Source organism: Balaenoptera physalus (assembly GCF_965194825.1).
Source record: "Balaenoptera physalus genome assembly, chromosome: 4".
NCBI lineage: Eukaryota > Metazoa > Chordata > Mammalia > Artiodactyla > Balaenopteridae > Balaenoptera > Balaenoptera physalus.
The window spans coordinates 86,649,174-86,668,332 of NC_138891.1; the positions used below are offsets into that span (position 1 = coordinate 86,649,174).

At 49.9% G+C, this 19,159-nt stretch overlaps 1 protein-coding gene across 12 annotated transcripts in view; it reads right to left on the reverse strand.

Annotated features, from left to right (window-relative positions):
* BOC (BOC cell adhesion associated, oncogene regulated) overlaps positions 1–19,159 on the reverse strand; it is a 90,889-nt gene that overhangs the window by 22,222 nt on the left and 49,508 nt on the right. For all 12 annotated transcript variants that reach the window (XM_082460151.1, XM_082460149.1, XM_082460148.1 and 9 more), the window contains 3 exons: positions 18,593–18,754; positions 17,616–17,894; positions 1,063–1,209 (listed from right to left, as the gene is read on the reverse strand). In XM_082460151.1, coding sequence (XP_082316277.1) covers positions 1,063–1,209; positions 17,616–17,894; positions 18,593–18,689 — 523 coding nt within the window. In that variant the 5' untranslated portion in view covers positions 18,690–18,754. The remainder of the gene's footprint in view (positions 1–1,062; positions 1,210–17,615; positions 17,895–18,592; positions 18,755–19,159) is intronic.

The following is a 19,159-nucleotide window of genomic DNA, read 5'->3' on the forward strand; positions in this document are numbered from 1 at the left end:
AGTACACCTGGTGACGGGGCTGGTGTTTAGCTTCCTGGTAGGCAAAGCACTGGCCATCAGCTTTGAGCTTCCTGGTGGCCTGCCCTTGGCAATCTGGATGTCCCTGCAGTCCAGGCTCATTGAGTCTGGTGCCTGCCTGTCACTGGGCCGCCCCAGGTGTGAGCTGCTTAGGCAAATGCCAGATGGCAAGGAAAAAGCCCTTGACTCTTGTGGGATGGGCAGGCCTTCTCTAGGGGCTACTGCCAGGCTTCTGCTAGGGACAGTAGACATTCATACTCTTCTCAGTCTCCGGTTATTTCTGAGTGGCAGGATTAGGCTTTTTACCCTTAAAAAAAAAGTTTTTTGTATTTTCTACAGTAAACATATACTCCCCTTTCATAACCAGAAAGTTAACAAAGATATTTTAAAATCTCTAGGACATTTAAAAAGGGACACATTTGGAAGTGTCGGGTCCAGCCACAGGGTCTACTTGGCCCTGAGTGCAGGTCAGTTGTGGAAAGAAGCTGACGACTTGGCCTTGAGAGAGAGCTTCTCTCCCCGCTGGCACTCTGTGGACGAAAGCTCGGTCGCCGCTGGACCAGCTGTCACGTCCACTTAGCAGGAAGCTGTGACTGTTTAGACGGTTGCATCACCAGGAAGAAGGGGAGAGGGAATATTTCAAGCTCCACTAAAGACTGCTCTGCTGTGCGGGGAAGAGCCCCGTCTCCCCCCAGGGAACCCCACCGCTCCAGGAATGTCTGGTACATCAGGCAGCCCTCCTGTGCAGTGCCTGGTGGCGGGGAGCTTGCACAGGGAGAGTCTGAGCCCTCATCCAACGGCAGCAGCTCAGCAACACCTGCCAGGGCCTCAAAGGATGAAGGGATTCCTCGCGACAGGTTCAGGGGACCTCCACAACGGAGGCCAATCCCTTCAGGATCCCACGGGGCTAAATATCAGGGCAGAAGACAGCTGACGAGCGTGGGGAGGGGGCTGCCGGCGTGGTGACGGGGGTTGGGGAAGCGCTGCAGAGGCGGCCAGCTTCCCTCCTGGCCCCGGCCGCTGGGCTCCTGCTTGTTCACTCACCTCTGGAGGCCTCCAGCCACTCGTGTTTGACGCTGTATCGGACCTGGGCTTTTGGGTGGCTCTCAGGAAGGTGACAGGCGATGACCGCCGTGTTCCCCTCATCCACTTCAATCACGTGCTGCACGTCTAACTTGAAGTCCTGGAGATCTGTGGAGAGAAGGGGAGGGGCCGGTTGGGCCTCGATGGAGGAGAGAGGCAGACAGTGCAACATTTCAGGGTGGGCTTGCGCCTCAGTGTCTTTAGTCACAGTCAACAGCTGCAAGAAGCTCACACACTGGGGGTGCTCCGAGTCCTTCCTGCAACCCCTTGGTGTCTAGAGGAGTCTACAGGAGGGAATGTGTGGCCCGCGTCACTGCATGGGGGGCTCAGCTGGGTGTGTATAAGCTGAGGGGGCGGGGTGTAGAGAATCCCATGAAGTGGTGCCTGTGACGCAGACCAGCCTCTTTTGTTACACTGACATGGGGGGCAAGTTGGCGGCCCGTCGGCCCCACTGAGCCTGGCTGGAAATGGGTCAAAGTCAAGGCACAGATGTCCCGGCACAGCTCATGGAGACTGAAAGGAACAACGATAGAGAATGCTTATGTCTGTTTTCCAGTTCAATCAAGAATCGCCTTCTCCTCAGACATCCACAGTGAAAGGTGAAAGGCCCGAGATTCTGCTCAATTGCTAACCGTGGTTACAACCAGCAGGCTGATTCCTGCTACCCAGGAGCTATGCATTCCTCCCCAGTTTCCTCGGGGATTGGTTCCAGGTGCCCCAGTGGAAACTAAAATCGGCGGATGCTCCAGTCCCTTATATAAAACTGTGCTGGACGACGATTACAGTCGGCCTGCCGTATCCTCGGATTTTCCACCTGCAGGTTCAGAGAGCAGACTACGTGTCATGTCACGGCTAATTCTTTCTCAGGGCTAAGGATGGGGATCTGTGGATGCCTGAAGGATTTTCTAAGGCAAAGAGGGATGTCCCCAGTGCGGCTTAATGGCAGTGGAATGCGGGCAAGCCGAGGGTGCTGACACCAGGCTGCAGTCTCTCCTGACTTAGCTCAGTGGCAGGAAGACTGGGATTTAAACTGGGGAGGATGGAGATCCATCTGGAACAAAAGCAGGATGTTTCCTAAACAATCCAACGGCCCAAACAACAAAACTCTCTTTGAGCCAAGTCACTGCTGTTGCTGAACAAAATGGGCCATTTGTGCAACGAAACCACATTCCAAATTTGGTTTTCAGGATTGTGGCTGAATTTAATTTAAGAGAGGAAATAAAACTAATAGAGAATAAGATAAGAGAGATGAAAATATTTACCCAGACACTCTCTCCATAAAGGTACTTAGAAAGCCCTGGAGGCACCATCTCTGAGTGCTGACCACACCACATTCTGATCGGCTCCTGAGAACTGATACCATCGCAGCGTAACTGCAGTTCACGGCAAGACTCCACCTGCCTGTGTGGTTGGTTCCCAGACAAGGCAAAAGGAGCGGTGGGAATCAGGTTTCTCACAGAAGACATGAGCTAATTACCAAAAACAAACTACTGTCACCAGAGGAGAGCTCAGTGATCAAGGCACTCAGTGAGGTCAAGAGGTTTCCCATTTAATGGAACTTTCAAGAAGTTCTTAGTCAAGCCAAGCCAGAGCAGGGCAGGAAAGCCCTTTTATTTCTATGAAAGGATCACTGTCCCCTTGATTCCAATATTCAATTGTGAACTTTTTAGGGGCAGGGACCAAGTCTTCTTCACCTTGTGTCCTCTGAACCTAACCAGTGCCTGGCGCAAGTAGGTGCTCAGTGAATGCTGAATGACCAATGAGTGACTATCTTGGAGCTGGGCCCCTCAAGTCAGGTACAAGATGCCCATGCATGTTGCCTGTGAACTCAAGTTTCATAGTTGAGTTGGGTCTATAGTATGAGCTCAAGGGCTTAGCACAACAAATTTTCTATGAACCTTTTATCCAAGTGTGGCCAACCTTTATCTAAGTTTGGATATTTTGAAAATAGAATGTTTCTTGAGTGATTACTTCCAGGGTCACAGGAAAGAGGTAAAATAGGTGTAATAAATGTGGAATAAGAAATACATGCCGTTGGTCGGGACAAGGTGGCAGAGTAGACCTTGAGCTCACCTCCTCCCACGAGCACACCAAAATCACAACTAACTGCTGAACAGCCATCAGTAGAAAAGACTGGAACCTACCAAAAAAACGTATTCTACATCCAGAGACAAAGAAGGAACCACAACAAGACGGTAGTAGGGGCACACCTGAGATATAATCAAATCCCATACCCCCAGGTGGGCAACCCACAAACTGGAGAATAATTATATCACAGAAGTTCTCCCACGGGAACAAGAGAGAGTTCTGAGCCCCATGTCAGGCTCCCCAGCTTGGGGGTCTGGCATCGAGAGGAGGAGACCCCAGAACATTTGGCTTTGAAGGTCAGTGGGGCTTGATCGCAGGAGCTCCACAGGACTGGGGGAAACAGAGATCCACTCTTAGAGGACACGCACAAGGTCTTGTGTGCACTGGGACCCAGGGCAAAAGCAGTGACTTCATAGGAGGCTTGGCCAGACCTACCTGCTGGTCTTGGAGGGTCTCCTGGGGGTGGCTGTGGCTCTTTCTTGGGACATAAAAGCTGACGGCGAACGTATCGGGATTACTCATCTGAAGGCTGACATCTTGCTTGGGTCATTAGCACCAAGACCTGACCCCACCCAACAGCCTGCAGGCTCCAGGGCTGGCACGCCTCAGCCAAACAACCAACGGGGCAGGAACACAATCCCACCCATCAACAGACAGGCTGCTTAAAGACTTTCTGAGCACACAGCCACCTCTAAACACGCTCCTTGACACAGCCCTGCCCACCAGATGGCCAAGACCCAATTCCACGCACCAGTGGGCAGGCACTGGCACCTCCCACCAGGAAGCCTGCACAAGCCTCTAGACCAGCCTCACCCACCGGGGGGGCAGACACCAGAAGCAAGAAAAACAGTCACATAGCCTGCGGAACTGAGTCCAAAAACACAGGTCTGGACCTACCCTGGGACCAGCTGGTCCCTGGCCACCAGGTGACGAGAGGGGAGGGTACTTCTGGGATACATAGGACATCCCCTACTGAGGGTCACTTCTCCAAGGCTGAGAAACATAACTAACCTTCCACATACATAAAAATACAAATAGAAGTTTAGACAAAATGACATGACAGAGGAATATGTTCCAGATAAAGGAACAAGATAAAACCCCAGAAGAACAACTGAGTGACGTGGAGATAGGCAATCTACCAGAGAAAGAGTTCTGAGTAATGATCATAAAGATGATCCAAGAACTTGGGAAAAGAATGGATGCATAGAGCAAGAAGTTACAAGACGTTTTCAACTAAGAATTAGAAAATATAAAGAACAACCAATCAGTTGAAGAATAACTGAAATGAAAAATACACTAGAAGAAATACATGCTGTTGACCGAGTAGTGTGGCAAAAACAATGACAGAATGCCTGACTCATCTCTATGGCCCCATTTTGCTTTCCAGGCTGAACCAGTGGTTCCTGGGGGTCAAGGTGAGCTCTCTCATGGATTCCTTCCTTTGGGTGGGTGCAGGGCCTTCTGGGCTTTTAAAGAATTATCTCATCACAATTTAATTTTGTGTTGGTGATGTCCAACCCAAACTAAATTGCAAATTCCTCACAGGCAACCTATTAATTTTGCATTCCGTGCCCCCGCCCCAAGCCCCAATGCACTGTCTTCAGGATGCACCATGCTCATTTAGTCCTTGTTGAGTGACTAGTTTGGAAGGCTGTGCCCAAGGCCAGCTTCGTGGGCATGCACGCTGTGCAGCTGTGCCGGGCCCTGCGCTTGGAAGACTTTCACTTTGCACTGAGCCCCACAAAATATGTAGCCCAGTTCTGGCTGAGCCTCTCAGCCAAGAGAGCGGATGTGTTTTCTCCCAGAGAGGAGGAAGGTATGGACTGTGGGAAGGGTGGACTGCCTGTGCTCGGTGTGTTCTAGCTGGATGTTGCTATCTGCTTTCCCAAGCAAGGCACTTCGGCAATGCAAAGGTCTTAACCCTCCTCAGCACAGGGTGTGCCCTACCTGCCAAGTCAGGAGGCTCCCCACGAAGTGAGCTGTGAGCGATCGTGAGCTCAGGGGCACCTGGAAAAATTCCTCAGTCACTGAGAAGCACTCTCACGCACGCTCTAATAAATCTAAAAACTACTCCACCAAGAGTTTCTGAGTTTTTGTTTCACCCTCCTCCTTTATCTCATTCTAAGAAAATCTGCCTCAAGCAAGAATGCACTTAAGCCTAACAGATCATTTTGCAAAAAAGATGTGAGCAACTGAAAGGAGTCTGGGATCAGAACGCCATCTCCAGCTTAGCCCTTGGCTTCTGCCCCATTGTAATTGAGGTCTTATCCGTGCACGGAGCACGCTGTCCTCCACGTACCCACCTCACTGCCCCAACACTAGATAACACTATGCACTCCCCCTTAAGCCCCTCCTGGTGTCTTCTGCACGCTCTGACAATCCACTGCTGCCTTGGAGACAGCAGGCTGTGTGTGCAACAGCGGGGGCACTGGTCAGCCATGCGGCAGACGGCCCCTCTGTTCTGATGCCAACATGTGCACGACAGCCCATGCGGGCAGGACCCAGGACACCCCAGCTGGGCGTCCAGCTCCCCACAAGGGCCGACTGGCAGGCGAGCCTCCTGGCTTCAAAACAAATAAGCAGCAGTTGGGTCCTTGGCCCTGTCCCCCCAAAGCTTAAGCTTTAGCTGTTGCTTCACTAGACAAATGCTCCCAATTTGGCTGCTGGAGCAAAAGTTGAGTTTCACTAAAAAGGGATCAAAGGCAGAGTAATGAAGTGATGGACGATCTGAAAATCAGAGCACCCCCTTTTCTAGCAGTTTTGGGCAGGAAGGAGGCCAGGGCAGGGGCAGAGGCTTTGTGATCAATAACAGCCTAATCAGCCACCAGATGAGAGGCAGATGCAGGGAGATCTAGTTGGCTGCATATGAAGGAAAGCAGCCTGTTCTCAGGCCCCTTTGTCTGCAAAGCCAGTTTCCCGGCGAGTCCCTGGGCTGCTCAGAGTGCCTCGCTGGGAATAGGGGGGCAGGCCCTTCAGTTACAAATGGGGTTCGCAGGCCTCAGGCCTCGCTGCAGAATGATGGATCAGGTTTCCTGGGGGAAATGGTTTGACAGGACACCTGCCCTTGCCTGTTGGCTGGTGTGTTTGAGAAATCCATTAGAGGAGTGTTTTTGCAGCTTTAATCCTCTTACCTTCCCTCAGACCCTTCTTTTGCATCCCCTCTCTGTGTATTCTTCCAACTATTTTATTAACTTGTTGGCACTAATCAAATGCCAGTAGGCTCACTCCTGTTTCTCAGCTCTCAACAGGTCAGAAGCCCTGGTCTTTGAGGCCATCTCTGGGCTTATGGACCTTCTTTATTAGTCACAGAACTTCGTGCTTTCTGAGAAAGCCCATAACATCTCAGGCTCCATATGGAACCCTGCCCAGTTCCTTGCCTTCTAAGCACTCCATTTCTTAACGGAACATATATCTTCTGATATATCACTTCCGTAGGAGCCTTGGATACACAGATTACAGGGATCTGTTCAGACACAAAACATGCAATATGCTCTGAGTTTCCTCTTCACATTTACAGGGTACATCAGGCTCCTACCTTCTTGGCTATGGGGAAAAAAGAAGGAAAATAAACTTTCAGAGGCATGTTGGGGTGTGGCTGCCATCACCAGGATCATATGCGAAGCTACAAATTGACAAGTTTCAACTTGGGCCCCTTTTGAGTTTCTTTCTCTCCACCTTCTAGCCTGGATCCTTCCTTTATGAATAAAAGGCTCAGTAGATCTATGAATTAAATGACAATATTTAGTGTATGTTTGTTCATTCTCATGACACAAAATTGTCAAATCTTAATTGTAGGCTCAGCCTCCAATTTTTATAGACTTTACCTGTCCCGTTACGTGGTACACTGTGCCTCAGCAAAGTGCCCCCAGTGTAATCAATAAACCTAAATTTTACTTTCAAGGAGTTTCCTTATTTGATCGTCTTCTCCCCGAGTCCTCCCTTAGGCTGAAAATTAAAGTTTGCTTCTGTTTAAGAAAGAAGTCAGGTAAGACGGTGCCTTCAGGTGGAGGCTGCCTGGATTTACCAACGTCCCCATCTCTCTGAGCGCTGCTGAGCGATTAAAAACATTCCGGCTTTCTATGCATCCAGGCATTTCTCGTACCTGGTCAGTCCCGTCCTACCCTCCTGCCTGTTCTCAGGGAGCACAGGACAAGCCTGCACTCATCTGCCGAGGCTTGGATGGGATCCACCAGATCGCGGGGCGACTGCACTGGGCTCACTTGGCAACGCCGCCGAGGTGGCTCAGCAGCCTCGTGGCCGTCGGCAAGTTTCTAGGCTGACCGATCATTCTACACCCCCAACTCTCCTGGCCGCCAGGCCTCAACGTGCCCCCCTGTGCTGGCTTGCTGCGTCTACGGCCAGTGGTACAAAGCGTAGAAAGAGCTTGCCTAATGGAGTACCCCAGTGACATGCTGACCCTGTGGCCCATCCCTGCATGTTTTGAAAGGCAGCAAAGGTGCAAAGGAAGTAGAACTAAGAGCCTGGGGCTCACCGCTCTACAGATGGACTTGGAGGTGGTGTCTGAGCAGGTGAAGGGTCCTAGGCCTTGCCTCCCTGTGTGGGCTCTTACAATGCAGGGGGTCCCCAGTGCCCTGAACTGCTTCACGGATGGGCAGAGAATCACAGCACAACTTGATCTCCAAGTCACCTGAGGAGCCACGGCCTGGCATGACCCCAAGGTCAAGCCTCTGAAAGGAAGTGCGCTACAAGTGGAAAACCATGGTGATGGACTGCAGAAGCGGAGTGGAGGCTGGATCCTGACGATGCTCCTGTTAGAGGTGGGACTGCCTGGGTCCTGGTGAGTGGACGGGGTTTACCGTGGGATGGGCAGGCCTCTCAGACGCCACGCATTCTGGGTAGTGACTAAGCCTATTACTAGTCCATAGTCCTGGCACACAGACCACTGAAGTCAAACCCAACTGCAGCCCACAAGACTGGGCAAAATCTGCATATTCTGCAGTCGGCATCTGGCCCGATACCATCCCTCCAGACACCATTGATTCATTCACTCAGCCAGCCAGAAGCTGCAAAGATAGCAAGAAGATAAAGACATAGTTCCTAACCACAGGAGCTTTTACTCTAATAGAAAAGACAGTTAAAACAACACACAAGGCAGGGTACAACAATTCGCAAGAGTGGTGTCCCCAGGAGTAGTCCCTGCCACCTTCACCAGCATTCCAACCTAAGTTAGGTTACCTCGATCTCCAGAGCAACTTAGAAAGGGGGTTGGTGGAGTGAGTAGCCCTCCCTTTGCAGGCTGGAAGAGTGGACAAATACATTTGCTCTCTTCAGGATTTTTTTCTGCCTGTTCAATTGCATAATTTTGGCTCCAAAGCTCTCTTCTGACAGCCATGGAAACGTGACATGAAATTTCTCACACACACTTTCTGATGAAAGCAAGGCATGCTCTCTTTTATTTAAATAAAAACAGTTTCTATGGGGGAGATAAAACCTTGGCAGATGCCAAACACATTAGTTGTTAAATCTTGTGTTTCTTTCTTTTCTTTTGAGTTAAGGTGGGGTGTGCACCTAGATTGGAGCAGTGGGAGAAAGCTGAGGATGGGGAAGAGATGAAAGAGCCAGAGGGAGGAGGGCAGAAGATCAGAGTCAAGACTGGAGGTGGGCAGGACAGGAGAGAGGGCATAAAAGGAGGGGTGCGAGAGGAAGAAGGAGGAAAATAAAAAGAACCTAGTTTGCAATGTCATTAAATGATTTGCAGTAAACTGGCCTAATGCTTCAGGAATTTCTTGGCTTGAACCAATTAAAAATATATATATATATATTTTTTAAAAGACATATGAGAATGAGAAATGTTATTAATCCTTGAAAACAAATCAAGGATGGGAGCCGTTTCTCCACTGAGTCTGGCAGCCAGATGAACAGAGAAGATGTCTGTAGACCATCCCATTTATTTGACTCCAGTGCTGCTGTGAAGTAGGGCTGGCTAGCAGAACTGGGGAGTTTCTTTTGGACCAGACGAAGGAATAAAATGGTTTGAAAACATACACTGGGGAAAGAGAGAAGAAGGAAAAAAAAAGATTTACTTGCCAGCAACCCACATCACACATATTTCTCTGATGAACCGAATATAAACTAGAAACTTAGCAATGGGAAAATTAATGTGAATCCCGGTGGTCTGGACTCATCAGAGCCAGAGCTGGTTCCTGGCATGGCCTTTGGCAGGCTGGCGGTCTGTACAGGAAGAGAGAGAGGAGAGAAGACGGAGGCGTTCAGAGGAACAATGGACGTGAACCCTTCAGCGTGGTCTTTACAAACAGAATTCTAGGTGGGAGAGGCAGGGGCACAGTCTGAAGGCCGTGGGACCCACAGTGGTTCCCACTTTCCCCTCCACACACCTGGGAACTACGTAGTCCTAAAAGCAGTAATGACTACCCGTGTCGTCCGCCCACCCTCTCTGACGGTGTCCTGTGAGGTGTCTGGGAGGACGTGGAGCCACTTCCACTGGCGTCTCCCTTCAAACGTTCCAGAGTTTCCTCTAAAAATGCTTTATGCTTCTGACGTCCATCAATTTTTCTAAACCCTTCCTGAATCTATTTGTATTTTCAGCCTGTTTATATCCTAAGATGTTGCTTCATCCTTTCTTGTTTACTTCCTCAAAATTTTTACTATGTCATAATCTGGTGAAGAAATCTTTGTTCACCTTCGGCATGCCCTTTCTGATCTTCTAGACTTCAAACACATCTTATCTGGGAGTCTGCCTCTCCCTAGACATTCACCGAAGGCCTAGCCTGTGCCAGGCCCTTTGTGCAGCAGTGTGGTGGTCACAGAGGTGAAGGGCAAAGAGACGGTGGCAGGAGAGGCCTAGAGAAGTAAACTCGGGATGGTAGGGAGCCGGGAAGAGGGGACCCCACTCCAGACTTGGGGGGTCGAGGGGGTCAAGAAAAGATTCTTAGAGGAGAAGATACTTGAATCTTGAAAACTGAGAAGGAATGTATTAACCCAAGGGAGGTGGGAACTTTCTGGGGAAGAGAACGGAAAGGAGGTTGTTACAGGTGGACAGAGCGCCATTCCAAAAACCAGTGCAAGACGAGCTGAGGAAATGGCAGGGTTGCTGGGTCTAGAGGAGGGGTAGGGCTGAGAGTGGGGCTTAAGTGTCGCGCTGCAGCCTGAGTCTTACTCTGTGATGCCTTTTCAATGTTTTTAAGTAGAAAAGGTGTGCAGTCACCAAAAAGTAAGCACAATTTTCCCTAAAGAAAAAAACATGCTGTTTCTGCCTCAGCGAGTTTTGTTTTTTCCTTTGGCTTACCTTTTTTTCCCTCAGTATTAAGTGATAGTCCTTTATTTAGATTTGAACGTTTTGTCCCATTTGCAGGACAGACTCACTGTTCTATAGTTCCTGGGACTATTACCAGATTCCAAAAATGGTTGAAAGTCTAAAAACAAGATCAGGGTAGAAATCCCTAAACTCTTCTACACACACAAAAAAAGGAGCCAAGGAACTCATTTGCTCTCTTGATTCTTTTTCATTTTAAAGGAACCATCTTGCATCATGTTCTTTAAAGGTTCCAGTGATTTCAAGCAAGCTAATCAATCCTCCCCCTCGTCTTCCTGGGCAAAAGCCTTCTTAAAGTGTGTTCTGGCTCACTGAATCTATAGTTGTACCTGCTTAACACACTGTGTGGTCCTTCCCTTTTCTCTTAGCTTAGAAAATGAACCTAGGATTTTATTTAAGCATGTGGCTGTGTGTGCAAAGAACAGACTGAGGAGAGGAGTGGGGTAGGTTAAGAGTTCTAAGCATGTCCTTGGGAGAAGATGAACCATGGAATTGAGTCCTCTTTTGGTAAATATTGACCGTTGCTAAATAGAGAATTGGAACCCTGGCTGTTTGGGGCAGTTGCTGCCATGATGCCCTGAGCTAACTCCACACATTTGTCTGGGCACCTGTGCCAGGCCTACTGGGATTAGCATTGCCAAAGCCATTTGAAGATTTCACCAGAATACCAGGGGAAATTCTTGTGAGGTGTGAATTTCTGCCTGTATCCAGTAGAAAACAGACAGGGTTAATATGACTTTGGCCTAAAGCTGTAAGGTATTCCTTAGTCATCTCCTATTTAGGTACTCAAGTTGCTTAGTACCTTTTAGGTTTAAGCTGTCTTTCAATAATTTTCTCGTCCAACTGGCAAAGTAAAATACACAACACTTAACGGCATAAAGCAGTTGGATTTCAAGCTCAAGTTAGTTCTCCTTTTCCAACTATACCACCATGTGGAGCTGTCTCTCTGCCTCTCCCAGCAAAGGCAGATTCACACTCTGCCCGGCAGGTATCTCCAGACCCAGCTTTCAGCTGCAGACTCCTTTCCCCTCCCAGGGAAATACAGCCACTGAGTGATTGTCTCTCTCTTGCTACCTCATCCTAATTTCAGGACCTGACTGAACTCACTATGGAAGTATCTGCACCGTCCAAGAAACTGCACTGGGCTTAGGTCTAAGTACACGATGTAGAGAGCTGAACTTCGCTGTTGAAGGTCTGAGAAAGGGATGTGAGGACTCAAAAAATTAGAGATAAAGGTTGTCCCGCCCACATTCTTCAAGGCTCAACCCTGAGTCTTCCTCGATCCCCTGAAACGGAAGTGAATCACTGTTCACCTGAGCTCCCATTCAAATCTGTTCATATCTCTATTAGGCAACTCGTGGGTCTGACTGACTTGCTTTATGGCTAACATGTAAATGCAGTCCACCTTCTCCATCAGACTAAGAGCTCCTCAACCGGGGGGACTCGGTCTTACTGTGCTGTTGGAAATTCTAAACACTCCCCAATTCGCAGGACACCAACCTCCAAAACACCCAGATACTGAACTCAGGAGAATGGTTGGTTTGCTGGTTCCCTGGTGGGACTCACGAATCGCCAGCCTGCTGGCTAGCCCTATGGATTTTGGACTTACCAGCCTCCACAATCGTGTGAGCCGATTCTTTAAAATAAATCTTTCTCTCCCTTTCTTTTTTCCTTTCTCTACTCCTCTTTCTTTCTCTCTCTCCCCATATGTGTGTATGTGTGTGTATAATTATATATATGTTCTCCATAAAATTATATGTGTTTACATAATTATGTGTGTGTGTATATATATGTGTGTGTATATATACATACATGCATTTTATATATATATGTAGAGGGGGGTGGGGAGAGAGATTGGTTCTTCTTCTCTGAGAACCCTGACTAAAAACAAGGATAAAGGAAGCTAGAAATATTTTTTAAAAATGTCGACAGCGATCCCTAATGGCCTGTTCTAATTCAGGGTCACAGCACAGAAGACCTTAAGGAAGTGTCTGATGGGAATCAGAGCTGGGGAGCTGAGTAAGAAGAGTCATGGCTTCTGTTTGTGGAACTCACAAGGCCAAGGGCCAGGGTTGGCCCATCCTGCCAGCGCAAACCAGCACTGTCTCCTTGGAACAATAAGCAGCAGTGAACCATACAAGCATAAATGGGCAGCTCTGTGGGCTGCACTGACAACATACATGCAGTGACACTACGGCTGCTCTCAAAGGTGGCGGGGAGGTGGGAACCCAGGTTGGAGAACATGTGTGCAGGGGAAGCTAAGAAATTCACAGGAAATGGGTTTGTTCTCTCTTCCTAATAAGCCAGTCCTCTCTCTCGGCTCTGGCTGTGACGGAAGCTTTGCCACCCCTGGGCTCTGTCGTCCTAGGGCTGCTCCCAGAATGGAGTTGGGCAGCACAGGGTTGGGCACAGGCCTCAGAGCCTTCTGCAAGAGGACACTCCACAGATAGGTGCTGACCAAATGGGTGAGTGAATAAAGTCTGGACTTCATAAAATGCCAGAAAATATTACTATCATATACTCTCTCATTTGATTCTCTAAAAAACAAAACAAAACAAAACCATAAGATGGATGAGGTAATCATTACTGTACTCATTTCACAGTTGTGGCAATCTGAGAAATTAAGTGACTTGCCCAAAGCCACATTAACTCTTAAGTGGCAGAGTTAAAACTTAAAAAAAAAAAAAAAAAAGATCCTCGGTTTAAGTTTCTTGTTTTTTCCATTATAACAGTTTGGCTCTTCATTTCACTCATGGGTTAAATTATGGTAACAAAGGGCCCCTGTCCCCTTCTGACCTTTCCTCAAAGGCACAGAGTCATGGACACAGCTGCCTAAGGGGAACTCCTTCCTTTCCTGTCAGCTGTCTTGCCTCTGATCTCTGATGCCAGAGAAGGATAATTCAGGAGTACGTGACTGGTCCTAGGGCTTAAAGACCTTACGGAGGGGTTACAGATCGGCTCTCAATTAAACCAGCACCAGCGTAAGACTTCACATTAGCCTGAGGACTAAAATCCCCAGATATAGAATTACTACCCAGTTACTGCCTATTTTATTTCCAACTATGACGAGGACCTAGGGATTATAGGATAACTGGGAGAATTAACTAAACAGATAGAAAGAAGGTAAAAATGAAGAATTATTAGGAGTTTATCTGAATGGTAGATGACTAGTGGTAAGGGGCAGGAAACAGCTTTCACGCTGCAGGCCAGCTCTGAACTGGTTGTGATTACGTGCTGTGCTGTGTGGAGAGCAATGCTAAGGATGCCTCGGGGTCCAGGAACAAGGAATGCGGTGTCCACGGGCAACACCTGCTGTTGGTTCAGGCGCACAGAGTGGTTGGCACCCGGGTGTAAAGCTTGTGAAAAGGGAGGTAAGAGGAAGAGAGCTAAGAAAGGAGAGCAAAGTCAGAGCATTTCAAAAAGAATTAGACAAGATGGTCTGAACAGAGGCATTAGCAGCAAGAGAGATTCACCACAAAGAAAGCTTAAGTGAAAAGGGAAAAAAAATCTCCACAGAAGAGAGTGGGAAGGGCACCTCCACAGAGAGTAAGAAAAGCAGTTCTCCACACAGCCAGGACCACCTGGAGGAGAGGGTGGGAGTGCACAGGTGAGACTTCAGGTGGTCCCTTTTTACCTGAAGAACACAGGTTGATGTCACCATGCAGGGGTAAAGTTCAAGTGCACCCCCCTGGCATCAGAGTAAAAGTGGTCTGGACCAGGGAAGTTCTGCTAGCAGCCTCCTCCGCATCCCTGAATCCTCAAGCCAGGTCTTAGCCCCCATCACTGAAAGCCCCCATCACTGAAAGCCCCATCACTGAAAGCCCCCATCACTGAAAGCCCCCATCACTGAAAGCCCCCATCACTGAAAGCCCCATCACTGAAAGCCCCCATCACTGAAAGCCCCCATCACTGAAAGCCCCCAGTGATCTCTAGGGGTTCACCGAGATGCAGGAGGCAGCGTCCTGCCAGGGAGGCCAAACAGCAAGTGCTCTGCCTGAGGATGAACATCTGAATGCACTGGGGAGAGGCCAGAGGAGAAGGAAGCCTGAAACACCAAGTGTGGGTGTGCGTGCGTGCGTGCGTGTGAGCACCGGCACACCGCTGCCGGCCTTGCCTCCGAATGCAGACCGTGCCTTCCATAATCCCTTCTACCGCTCGGCCTCCCTCGCACATAAGCCACCCAGCAAAACACAGCCCCCATTCTGCTCAGGAATGTGCTTTGGGAAACTTAATCTAGCTGCTGAGTCTGGGCCAAATCCCCCATGGCATTAACCCAAGGACAGCAGCCCTCGCTCCCGCCTTCCCGCCACCCCATCACTGCCTCCTCCAAGTTCGGGAGGCTGTAGTTCCAGCCCACCAACTCCCTCTCCCCAGGATACAGACCCTCCAAGCACGCTCTCCCCATTTCCAGCACTTCTCCATCCATCTTCTGGTCAGGGCCAAACATTTCTCTTCTGATTCATGCCTAAATGACACGCCAATAGCTCTTGGTTTTCAAACAAGACTCGCCTCAGCTTCTGCACAAGCCCCCTCTTCTCTCACTGTGCCTTCTTGGGTTGCAACCAAACATTCCCTTTGTCCTCACTGCCAACTGCAGATCCCTTTGAGCACCAGAGAAAGAAGGGGCCAGGAATTTTTTAAAAATAAAGGCTATAAATTGTCTCTCCTCACACAGATTCACCTTGAAGTAGAAGGAGGGCTCCAAAATAAATCTTCTACTCTCCAGCTCTCCCGTTCTCCAAACAACGAGAGGCTCAGCCTGGCTCGTGATTAGGCCAAGTTAGGGAGTCTCCCAAGTCTTCACAGACGAGGGCTGACCATTTGCAGGTGAGCAGACCTCCTGGCGGAGCGGCGCTGCTAAAGGCACAAAGGTGGCTAAAAGGCACCTCTTATTTGTAATAATGAACAACTGGCAAGGACCTGACTGCCCAGCACTAGGAAGAGCGTTCAGGACACTGTGGTAGAGCCACTCTGGGATAGTCTAGGGCCGTGAGCAACAGTGCTCCTGCTCTGGTGGGGATGGGGGACAGATTAACCAGGAGCGTGCCGGAGCGGTGCTTACACGGTATGTACACGCGAAAAACACGCTGGGCTGTTCACTTAACATTCCAGCATTTTTTGTACTTTACTGGATGCATTTTATACTCAATAAAAAAGAAAACGTAAATACGGTCATATGGCCAATGGAAAATGCTTGTCATACGATGTCAAAGGGGAGAGAATAAGGACAGAAACTGTATATTCAGTAGTGTAAAAATACAGGTAGGGATGAAGACCAGAAGGGTACACTCCAAAATGATGATGGTGGTTGTACGAGGATGGTGGGGAGACATTATGTTCCATATATTCTAAACTTTCTAGAGTGTCCATTTAATTATAATTTAAAAATATACGAGAGAAGTGTGATGGTAAGAAGTGTAGCTCTGGCCTCAGCCCTTCTTGTTATGATGAGATGACCCCTGTCACCCTCCTCCCCCAGCTCTCCCAGCACCCTCCCCCAGCCCACCAGCACACCTGGGGGGAGGGCCCAGCAGGTGGCCCAGGGCCTGCCTGCCTCACTGAACCCGAACCCTAACCCTAACCCAGAGGCCTGGCACTCAGATTCAGTGAGTGCTGCTGCGGCCACAAAGGCAAAGTGGCTCCAAGATGCAGCCCAGGCTTGGCCTCCCCCTCTAGGGAGGTAGCTAGGGACCCACCCTGTCTTCCGGCCTCCTCTGAGAAGAGGGCAGGGCTGCTAGACTGGTTCCCCAGGAAACAGGAATACCGTTGCCAGCCTTGTTCTATTCTTTATTCTCCCACGGGAGTGAAGCCCCTCTAGGGATCTGGAAACCAGAGGGCAGGGCGGGGTCTTTTCTCCCCTGCTTTTCTACTCCCCCATCTCTCACCACTTTCTCCCCAGGACTCACGCCTCACACCTCAGGGACCCCAGCCGACGTTTAAGGAGCATCTTAGAAGCTGGCTGCCTTAGGTGTGACCTGTAACATAAGGACCACCAACCTCCTGGAACCACATGGTCCAGGAGGTGATAACGATGGTGACATGGAAGCAGGGCTGTCTGGGATAAGGAGGCACAGCTAAGTCATGAGGCGACAAGCTCAAGAGACCTTCTCAGAGGTTAAGCCCAAACACCATGGAACTCTCAACAAGATCCCCTGTTTCCTAGGCTTCAGCCACCAGGAAGGGGAGGTAATTCTTAATACTGTTGACCTTGAACAACATAGGTTTGAACTGCGTGGGTCCACGTGGCTGGGGATCTTTTCCCCCACAGTAAATACTATGGCACTGCATGACCCGAGGTTGGTTGGACCTGCGGATGCAGAGGACCCCTTATGAGTTATATGCCAATTCTCGAGTGCCCAGAGGGTCGGCGACCCTCACCCTGCATTGTTCAAGGGCCAACTGAATGTCCTGGCTCTAGACTCCACATATAAGAGCAGGTGTTGCGGCTGTGCTTCCAAAATAAGCCTTTGGAAGTTTATTTAACCAGTCAAGTCTCATTTCCCATACGTACCATGGGTAGAAAATCAGGTAATGTGTGTACTGAGCTTGGGCACAATAGTGTATCCAAGTGGTAATTATCTATAAGAGCAGCATGAAGTCTTCTCCCGGCATCCTCCTTGGACCAAAGTGTCGCCTCATTTCTTCCTCTCTACCCTCTGTCCCACAGTTTCCTTTTCATTGTGTTTCACTATCTCCGTTTCAGGAATTTAGACTATGCCTGCCCCGCACAGAGGCAGGAGGCCAAGGGGGAATGGGCGGGCTCTGTTCGGATCACACGTGGCCCTGTACCCGCTCCGACTGCAACTGCTGCGAGGATGGGGGACGGGGGGGCACAACAACATCGAAGACCACAGGGCGACCAAGTAGAAAGGCCCGGCGCGGCCCAGCTCCGGGGCCCACAGAAACAGTTCAACCATGTCAAGTTCCCTTCTTTCTACACGCTCACTCCAGACATCGCCTCTGCTCAGAGAGCACAAAGGTCCCCAGCCACTGGAGATGACGGGGCAGCCGCCACTCTCTGATTGGAAACGTCAGCTGGCAAGGCCCCTTTTATGGTGGGACTGATGACAGGGGGTTTGATTGGGGTGGGGGACAGAGAGAGAATGGGAGGGGGCAGAGGAGCAGTACTCACTAGCTAGTGTCACGGTGGCTGGCACGCTGGCCACAGCCCCTGCAGGCATCCGGGCCACACACTGGTACCGCCCCACAGTGTGGTTGCTGAGGGCAGTGATGACGAGGGTCCCGCGGGTGATGAGGACGCCCCGGGCATCATCCGAGCCATTCAGCTCCCTCCCGTTCAGGCGCCAGGTGGTGTTCATCCAGGGGGGCTCCACCACGCAGCCCAGGATCACGGTTCCTCCGAGCTTCTGGACGGTGGAAGAAGGCTGGACGGTGACCTGAGGGACCTCGTCTGGAGGAAGAACAGGGAGGCAGCGATGAACTGACACCCCCAAGAAACCAACAGCGTGACCTGCTAAGAAGCACAGCACCCAGGCAGCCTTTCAGAGTTGAGCAACCCAGAGAGGAGTTGACCTTTCTCTGAAGAACTCTGCTGACCTCGGGTCCATTTCCCCAACCTGGCCTTTTCCCCAGAAAGTAGACTGGAGTGGCAGTGTGGTGTGAAGGCAAGAGCTCAGGCTTTGGACCTGAACAGGAGCTGCGTCTGAATCCCAGTGCCACTGCTTCTGAGCCAGGGAACTTTAGCCTTTTGGGGTCTCAGTTTCTTATCTGTAAAATGGGACTAATAATATTTGTCTCACAGCGTCGCTGGGAAGCTGACAAACAACGCAGGTAAACTGCCTGCTGTAATGCCATATAGTAAGTGCTCAATAAAAGGCAGTTCAGCCATTATCGTTACTCCTCCTCTAGTATAAGTTTCAAATGATTAAAATACCAAAATACAACCAATATGAGGTTACTGAGATCATTTCTCATCTTGTATTACTGAGCGTGTCCCTGAAGGTCAGTGGGAAGGAAATGCTCTTTGAATTCCAGGAGGAAGGAGGCCTTTTTAGAGGGTCCTCGTAGAATGCTTGATGCTTCCCTCTGACACTAGGGGCAAAGTGTTCTTCCCAGAAGGGCCACTGAGAAGGCAAGGAAAACACTCACTCAGGTTCGCGAAGCAGCCCGCCATGGCCAAGAGGAGGCAAGCAAGCGTGACCTCGGGCCTCTTTCCTCTCTGCGTTTTCATCATCCCACGCAGCATGGTGTGTCAACGTCCCATAAGCCAAAGGAGTCACTCAAAGAGGTACCGCAATCCCTTGCTGCACTCTGTTGTGAAAAAGAGAGAGAAACGGCCATGGTAAGAATGCCCGGGGCACCCCTGTGGTAGCCATGGGGCCTGGCTTTGTCCCCATGCCCCCTGCTTCCATCACACAGGTGGTAACATTCAAAGTCTTGACCTGGCCGGCTGTTGGAAGACTAAAGAACACTCTCATGCCATTTCTCATCTAACATAAGCTGCTTCTAAGTTGCCCCTTTGAGCTAGAAGGTGATGTCATGGTAAGAAGGCCAGAGCCTTGCCCAGTGCACCCATAGCCACAAGGACAGGAGAGCCCAGGACATGGAGAGGCGGAGACTGGCAGCCATGTCCCAGGCTCAGGGCAGTGAGTAGCCAGCACAGATGCTGGAAAGGATGCAGTTATCTTTACCATTTGCTTGCAGGAGGCTAGGTGC